Here is a 9,209-nt window from a genome sequence, read left to right on the forward strand (position 1 = left end):
TTGAAATTCCTTTATTACTTTGTGATGACTTTTGTGATCCAACTTGCCCTCCCAGATGAGACCTGTCCAGGGGTTACTCAGTTCAGGGGCTCTGATAGGCCTAGGAGTGGGGAAGGAGCAATCCACAAAGCCAGACCCTGGGCCCCAGGCAGCATCCCCTCACTGAGTCCATCCTCGTCCCCAGGGGTACAAGAAGCAGATGGCGCTGAAGCTGGACGACATGAATCATCATCTGACAGAGCAGCAGGAGGACTTCGCTAGCAAGTCAGCTCAGTACCAGCAGGAGATGAGGCACCTCCATCGGATGCTCCTGGACAAGCAGGACATCCTGGACAAGGCGCTGCAGCAGAAAAGGTCTGGCCGCCCCAGCCCCTGGGTGGTTTGTGGTTTTTGAATGTTTGGTAAGATTTTTCCAGTAACATGCTCTGGACCTGTTTTTTGTTCATTTGATTGCTTATTTTTGTTTTTACATTTTAGTTTTGTCTGATTTTAATGTTGGTCTTGATATTTTAAAATACTCTTTTATCTGTGGCTGCACCGGGTCTTGGTTGCGGTGCATGGGCTTCTCGCCCTTGTTATGGAACGCAGGCTTTAGGGCTCAGTAGTGTGGCACACGGGCCTAGCTGCCTTGCAGCAGGTGGGGTCTTTCCAGACCAGGGATCAAACCTGTGTGTCTCCTTGACTGACAGGTGGAATCTTAACCACTGGCCCACTAGGGAAATCCTGACCTTGTTTTGTATTTGCTCCTCCATTCTCTCTCTCTTTTTTTTCTTTTAAAAGATTTCCCCTAGTAATTGACATATAACCTTGTATAAATTTAAGGTATACAGTGTGATGGTTTGATTTACATATATATTGTAAAATGATTATCATAATAAGGTTAACATAGCTTTCGCTTCACATAATTACCATTTTTTGTGGTGGTGGTGGTGAGAACACTTAAGATCTACTCTGTTAGCAACTTTCAGACATACAGAACTGTTAACTGTCGTCTCCATGCTGTACATTAGATCCCAGGTCTTCATTTTCTTTTATCCCTCCCTTAAAAATTCTTGCTGTTTGAATACTGGGCTTCCTAAGTCAATCCAGGCCTCCCATTGTCCTCCCCCTCTCCCCCTCTTTTCCATCTCTTTAATATTTTTATTTTATTCCATCTTCTTGGGAGACTTTGAATTTTTTTGATTAAATATTTTATTTCTGCTATTACGTTTTCGTTTCTGAGAACCTTAAAGTTTCAGATTCTTCCCTTTTTGTAAGATCACAGTCAGGAGATTATGGGTATATCATGTTCGCTGTGGCTCCCCGTGTGACGGAGCAGGTATTGCCAGTGTGTTGAGAACCAGCCCTGGGAAACAGCACACGTGTTGTGAAGGTGAGCATGGCGGTCCCCTCCAGTAGTCCGGGTCCACGTTTAAGGTGGCCTGTTCAGAATGGCTGTGCTGTCTTTGACAGACTGGAACAACATGTTTATGTTGCATGATGCATGGAGAGAAAGCATGACATTCAGATGTGATTTTCTTCAAGTTATGATAGAATCTGTGTATTAGATAGATACCAAGCAGAATGCAGACAGCTGTTTATTTTCTGTCAGCCAGACGCTTTTTAATGCCAGGCAGAGTTAACTGTTATCTAACAGGTCTTCTATAGTCACAGAAGTTCTTACCACCATGAACAGTCATTTTGTAAAAGTTGGGATGATACCAAGCTTCTTGCCAGACAAGTGGTTTAGAACTGCATTAATAAAATGGAACTTTGTTTTATACTTTTTCCCTTATTCTATTTTTTTGCCCTTTAATGGTTCAAAAATTAGACATTCTATTTTTATTCTTTTAGTGGTTCCCTTTGAAATTTCACTATAGTTACTTAACATTAAAAAAATCTAAAATTAGATCAGCGCCTCTGCATTTCTACCACCAAATACAAGATCTAACGCTCTAATCTAATTATTTCCCCACTCAGCATGTATGCTGTTTTTGTCTATTGTCATTACATGTAAGTACAGATATATGAAGGTGAAAAGAAAAGATCTATTTTACATCATCATTTTACCCCCAGAAACTGCATATTACTAGTTTTAATAGAGTTGTTTATTTTGATTCACCCACAGTGTATCAGTTTCTTTGCTTATTATTTTCTTTTGCATCTGAGACCCTGTTTCTCAGAGTATTTTTCTCCTTCCTAAAGTACATACTGTAGAAGTTTCTTTAGTGACAGTAAGCTTTCTTAGTTTTTGTTTATCTGACAGTGTCTGCATTTTGGCTGCATCCTTATGAGCTGATGTTTGCTGGAAGCTGGGTTCTACCTCAACAGTCTTTTTCTCTCACCACATTTCACTGTCTCCTCTGTTTCATTGTTACTGCTGAGAAGTCTTTTTTGTCATTTTTAAAACTAGACAATCCATCATATCTCTTGCCTCTTTTAAGATTTCCTCTTGACTCTCAGAGTCTGCAGCTCCACTGTGTTGTTTTTAGAATGTTTATTTATTTACATGGCTGTACCGAGTCCTAGTTGTATCATGAAGGATCTTCGATCTTCGTTGTGGCCTGCAGGGTCTAGCTCCCTGACCGGGGATCAAACTTGGGTCCCCTGCATTAGGAACACAGAGTCTGAGCCAGTGCATCACCAGTGAAGTCCCCTCCGTTCTGTTTAACTATGAGTTTGTTTTACTCAACTACTTGGTTTAAGTTATTCTCTTTATCTGTGATTTTGTGCCTTTCATCACTTCTTGAAGTTTTTCAGTCATTATCTCTTGAGATAAGTCTTTTCCCCTTATTGCGTCTAGATTTCCTTCTGGAACTCAGATTAAATGTATGTTATACCTCCTTACTGAACCTTCCATGTGTCTTATCCCTTACACTTTCTATATCCTGGGTTTTTTTGGGGGGGGTCTACACTCTCTGTAATTCTCCTCAATATTTCTATTTACTAGTTTTTTCTTCAGTTTTGTTCAGTGTGTGTTTAACCCAGACATTGAGATTTTTTATTTCAACAACTGTATATTTCAATTTCAGAAGTCCTATTTGGTTCCTTTGAAAATCTCCCTAGTGATTTTTAAAATAAATTCTTGATCTTTGCTTATCTTTAGTACGTCTTTTATTTCCTTTAACATTTTATTCATAGTTATTTTATATTCTGTGCCAGCTTCTTTATCTGGAATTTGGGGGTTCTATTGACTCTTGCCCTATGCGGCTTATTTCGTTCTGCTGCTGCTGCTGCTAAGTCGCTTCAGTTGTGTTCGACTCTGTGCGACCCCATAGACGGCCTCCTACCAGGCTCCTCTGTCCCTGGGATTCTCCAGGCAAGAACACTGGAGTGGGTTGCCACCTCCTTCTCCAATGCATGAAACTGAAAAGTGAAAGTGAGGTCACTCAGTTGTGTCCGATTCTTAGCGACCTCATGGACTGCAGCCTACCAGGCTCCTCTGTCCATGGGATTTTCCAGGCAAGAGTACTGGAGTGGGGTGCCATTGCCTTCTCCATATTTCATTCTATGTACTGTAATTTTTTTACTATGAACCCATGAATGGTTGAATTTACCCTGTGGAGTCCTGGGGATCTGGATTGAGGATGTTTTTCTCCAGAAAAGGTTTGCATTTGCTTCTCTTGGTGCCAGAGAGTACTTTCAAACCTGTAGTCACTTTAATTTTATTATTAACTTAAAAAAAAAATCTACTGTAGTGCTTTTTTTTTTTAATACAAAAAGATTTTTAAAATATTCACAGGGAATTCCCTGGCGGTCTAACGGTTAGGACTTTGTGCATTCACTGTGGCTTCAGTCCCTAGTTGCAGAACTAAGATCCAAGCCATGCAGCTCAGCAAAAAAAAAAAAAAAAAAATTCTCAATGCCATTATTACATTTATAATTAATGTTTAACTTCTTAACATATATTTTTCTGTTTGCTCAATATTCCACTTCATTAATTCTGCCTCTGGTTGTGTCTAATGTACTTTTAACTCTTCCATTGAGTTTTTTCCATGATTGCCTCAAAAATGCCTTTTTACTTTTGGTTCACTCCAGTCAGGGCCTGGGGATGCTTTACAGTGGGAAACAATGTAGATTCAAACCCCATGTTCATTTGAGAACAAATCAGTGACTACAGCCCCCAAGGAGCCTCTCAGAGCAGCTTTCTTTTGAAGACTGGCAGATTTTCCCACCCAAGCATCCTTCCTTTGAGGGTTCTTCACCTGTCTCCACTTACCTGCGTGATTCTGGGATACACAGTTGCGTGTCACTAGGAAGAAGAGGAGAGGACCATGGACGTGAGTCAGCCCTGGGATTTTCTGTTGCACCCAGTTTGCATGGGCCCAAGACTAGTCTCCTCTCTCTGGAAGCCTGGGTTTCTACACAGCGTGGGCTTTTGTCCTCAGAGCAATGCCAGCATTTTGTTTGCCCGCCTCTGCTTCGGTTTAGTCTTCATATTTTTCTTCTGCCCTTAGAAATTTCCTTCTCACTTTGTTTTGAGTTTAGCTGTAAATTATCATGATGTTGCAAACATTTGGGTGTTTTGTCCAAAACCAGAAGCCTGGGGATTTTTATACATAGTTTAATTAAATAGTACCCAGCACTCGGCATCATGGGCTTTGGAAGGAAGCAACAGTTCACAAGGAAAATGATATTGAATGAGTGGGCATGTCACTGGCCTCCCTGAATCTTGGTCGCCTCCTCTTTTTATTTTTAATTTATTTTTTTCTTTGTTGTTTGGCTGTGCATGTGAGATCTTAGTTCCCCAACCAGGAGTCGAACCTATGCCCCCGGCACCGGAAGTTGGTGTCCTCCTCTCTAGACAACAGTTCTAAGTCCACCTGGTAACCCAGTTTCTAGCATTTTGCATAACCAACTGGCAGTGTCCGTGAAGGAGCCGCCTCCCCAGCCGTGCTGTCCTGCCCAAGGCCTGCTCCTCGTCCAAGGCCGAGGCTTGCTTTTCCCTCCCCGTGGGGCTCCCGTGAGGTAGTGGCTGCTATCTGGTCTGCCCCCTTGGTGGGCCACCTGAGGACACGCATGCCCTGTCTGCCCTGATTCCTCAGCTCCCCACGCGGGGCCCGTCACAGAGCCCTGGCTCAGGATTTTCCTTCTTCAGCGGCCTTGGATCCCTCTGGACACTCGTCCTCCTGGCACGTAATCTGGGCCGGTCTTCACTGTGTCCTGGGCTGTGACCCCCACTCCCCATAGTCCCCTCCTTGCCCCCTGCCCCACTCTCTGGGCCCATCAGTGGCTCTGTGGATGGAGGTTTGGCAGGCACCTGAGTGTTGGCCGGGTCACAGTGGGGACAGGCAGAGGGGACATAGAAGAGGCCTGCAAGGCCCGTGCTGTGTGGGCGCCCACAGCCGGGACGCTGTGCTGTGTGTCAGCCACGGTAGCTGTTACGTGGTATTGCTGTACATTAATGCCACAGAGAACAGAGGGTGTGCACTGGTGCCAAAATAAAGGAGAAGGCAAAACAGAAGAGAGCTAAGACGCCATTTTCAGCCTGTGCCTTTGTTTTTTGTTTGGTTTGCAGAGCACTTCCGGTTTCTTTCAACACTGGGAGTCTCTGCTTCAGAACCCACACACCGTGGGCTCTGTTCTCTGACATTAATCATTCTTCCATTTGGGTTCTTGTGACTTTACGATTCTTATGGGCTCTGTAAGTATTTATTAAATTGTGTTATTTTAAACATTTTCTTTGTATTACTTATTTCTCTCAGAGAAGTGGAAGGCGAGCTGGAGGTTGTGTGGGAGTCCACGTCCAAGGAAAACCGGAGGATCCGAGAACTTCTCCAGGCCACTCTGGAGAGGACAGGCCCCTGGGAGAACACCAGAGTTTCTGAGGACCGCTGCCTGGATGTTATCTCTCAGCAAGCCATGCTGGATGCTGTGACATGAAGCCACCGCCTAGCACCCTCCAGGGCCTGCAGGAGCCCTAGGGCCAGGGCCCCTGGGGGAGAGCTCCACCTTACCCAGGACAGGGAGGGGTGGAGGGAGGGCAGGTCCCACCCACCCCCGCAGGTTTCTTCTCCTCAGGGTCGAGGAGAAATAAATGGTCTCAGAAATTTAACCCAGGTTTTTACATTTTTCTCTATTTTAAAAATGTCCTGCTGAGCTCTGTTTAGCCAGTACACACCCTCTGACCGTATTGCCACTGAGCTGGACTCCACTGCTCAGGCTCACAGGTGACCTGCAAAGCTGGCTGGTCTCCAGGGGAAGGGCAGGCAGGCCCAGCACTCAGCCAGCCCTCGATGAGTCAGTTTAACTGGCTGAGCCTTGGATGGAAGCAGGAGCGATGACACCTGTGCGTTCATGCTCGGTGGTATTTTATTATTTGGCAAAAAACAGGGGCTGGTCTGCATGCCCCATGAAGTTGTACAAACTCTGTGCTGCCCTCTCCCCGCCAGTCCTTCTCTGTCCTCCTGGGAAGGTCATTTTCCTGGGGCCATGTCGCCTCCCTCCTCGTTTGAGAGCCTTGACTTTGGGCACGATGGGGGCAGGGGGGTCCCTGCCCACTGTCACCCCCGAGAAGGGTGCGGGGCCATGCTCCTACCCTGCCCTGTGCCGCCTCCTCAGGTAGATCACCCTGGCCTCTCGGACCATTCCCAGGACGTCCTGGCGGTGGTGCCAACCATCTGGGGCGGCTGGTCCCTGGCACGCTGGCCAAAGGCTGCAGAAGATCCTAAACAGTGTATGAGGGTAGAGTCCTGTCACATCCTTTTACTGAACCCCTCACAGCCAAGGCCTGTGTGGTTTCAGGTGGGGAGACAGACACCCCGCCCCTGCAGTTGGCCCCTGGTCCTGTATAAATTGCAGCTGTGCTCTTTGGTTGCTCAGTGGGAAGTTGAAATAGAAAATCATTGTTATTTTACACTTAAAAAATGTTTTTTAATTGGAGGATAATTGCTTTACAGTGTTGTGTTGGTTTCTGCTGTACAACAAGAAACAGCCATAATTATATATATATACATACATATGTGTGTGTATATATCCCCCCTCTCTCGAGCCTCCTGCCCCCTCCCATCCCACCCCTCTAGATCGTCGCAGAGCACGAGCCTGAGCCCCTGCTACACAGCAGCTTCCCACTAGCTATCTGTCTTACACGTGGTAGAGTATATCAGAGCTACTCTGTCAATTCATTCCACCCTCTTCTTCCCCGACTGTGTCCACAAGCCCGTTCTCTGTGTCCGCGTCTCCATTCCTTCCCTGCAAATAAGCTCATCAATGCGATTTTTCTAGATTCCATATATATTAACATACAATATTTGTTTTTCTTTTTCTGACTCACTCTGTATAACAGGCTCTATCCTCTCAGGTACCCCAGCATTCATAGCAGCACTGTTTAGCCAAGACATGGAAGCAACCTAGCTGTCCATCGACAGATGAATGGATAAAGATGTGGTACATATAGACAATGGAACATTACTCAACCACAAAGAAAGAATGAATATGAGTCAGTTGTAGTGAAGTTCTTTTACATTTTATTAAACTTGTTCAACAGTGTAAAAGAGTTCTAATTTATTTTCATCTTATAGGTGATAGAAGGACTCACCAGGATATAAAACTATGTATCATCTCCTAGGAGATGACCAAGCGCATAACTTTGCTGTATTTTCAAGAGGATTTGTGCCAGCCATCCAATAATCTGTAGATAGGCTGACAGGCAGCAGCAGCCCCAAGAGCCTCCAGATCAGTGCTGAGGTGGATTGTCTGTGGGACAAAGCTGTTGTCCTGTCACCTAGAGGACCACGTTTGTATCCCTGTCTTCCTGCCTTCAGGGAGAACATTTTATTCCCTACAAATATACTTTGCAAGTTCAGTGACCTCTGGATCTCATCAGTGTCCAGCAGGGATGGTGCTCGGGCTCTGCCAGCCTCCCACTGGGTGCCAAAGCAAATGGGCAGGTGAGCTCGGAGTCTGGGATGCAAAGGAAAGTGCAAAGCAGGCAAGGTAGTGAAAGAATGCAGCTGAGAGGCAGAGAGCCCAGGCTTGAGCTGGAACACCCCAGCCTTGCAGGACGGACAGGGTCTCAGGAGCTGGAGAGGGGCAGACGGGCTGGGGTTGGAGCTTGGGGTGGCCAGTGAGGCCTGACTCAGCAGGAACTGTCCCGTTCTCTCTTGGTCCTGGTGAGTCTTTATGGGGCGCTAGAAAGGTCCTGATCAGGTTGAAAGTAACCCATGGCAAACAGAAAACATGACCCAGGGACCCAAGTGAGCCCTGCCACCTTTGGCACTATTTTCAAGCAGCCCTGGGGAAGTCAGGACTGAGTGGAGAGGGGGCCAGGTGCAAGTGTGGGTGTGGCTGGAGTTTGGTGTGCCAGCGGGTCGGGACGGGGGCGCTGTCCTGTTTCCCAGCTGTTCCCGTGCACAGGGGCGATGGGATCAAAATTCTCTGCCCTCAACCACTGAGAAGAATGGGGAAGACCCACCCTTTTCCAACAGCTTACGTCTTTGTAGACCAGGGCATCATCTAAGGAGAGGGGGAGATTCTGGGTTTTTTAAATGTTGGTGTAAATATGTTTATTCAGCAAGTGTGCTGTGGGTACTCACCCATGCGCACTGATCGTTGAGAACAGCAGCAGTGACGAAGGCAGACGTCGTTACAGAGCATGCTAGGTGCTCAGGAGGAAAGCTCCAGGGCAGAGCCCAGGGCCATGGGCTTGCAGGCCAGCAGGGTCTCAGACCATCACGGGAAAACTGATGCTGTGTGTTGGAGCCCGTGGGTATGTGAACCTGCCTTTTCAAATGTAGATTTTATGAACTCTAGATACAGGCCAAGTATTTGCAATGAAAATCTAGTACCTGAATTGAGATATTCTATTATACAACCATAAAATATACACCGGATTTTGAAGTCTTACTATGAAAAAAAATGTAAAATTATCTAATTTTTCTATTGGTTTTATGTCAAGATAATATTTTGTATATATTGGGCTAAATAAAATGTTACTAAAATTGACTTCACCTGGGATTTTTTTTTTTTTAATTTTTACTTATTTTTATTTTCAGCTGTGCTGGGTCTTGGTTGCGGTGTGCAGGCTTCTCTTTGTGGTGGTCTCTCCCCGTTGCAGAGCATGGGCTTAATTGCTGTGAGGCATGTGGAATCTTCCCAGACCAGGGATCGAATCTGTGTCCCCTGCATTGGGAGGCTGCTTCTCAACCACTGGACCACCAGGGAAGTCCTTGTTTGGGTTTTTGTTTGTTTTACTTTTTAAAAAATATGACCGCTGGAAACCTGTAAGTCCC

General features: G+C 45.8%; 1 protein-coding gene across 4 annotated transcripts in view; it reads left to right on the forward strand.

Annotated features, from left to right (window-relative positions):
* The window catches only part of CEP89 (centrosomal protein 89), an 86,510-nt gene extending 77,603 nt beyond the window's left edge, over nt 1–8,907 (forward strand). For all 4 annotated transcript variants that reach the window (XM_070388005.1, XM_005897763.3, XM_070388006.1 and 1 more), the window contains 2 exons: nt 185–354; nt 5,685–8,907. In XM_070388005.1, coding sequence (XP_070244106.1) covers nt 185–354; nt 5,685–5,862 — 348 coding nt within the window. In that variant the 3' untranslated portion in view covers nt 5,863–8,907. The remainder of the gene's footprint in view (nt 1–184; nt 355–5,684) is intronic.
* Nucleotides 8,908–9,209: the final 302 nt, after the last annotated feature.

The sequence above is a fragment of the Bos mutus genome, chromosome 18 (assembly GCF_027580195.1).
Source record: "Bos mutus isolate GX-2022 chromosome 18, NWIPB_WYAK_1.1, whole genome shotgun sequence".
NCBI classification, from domain to species: Eukaryota; Metazoa; Chordata; class Mammalia; order Artiodactyla; family Bovidae; genus Bos; species Bos mutus.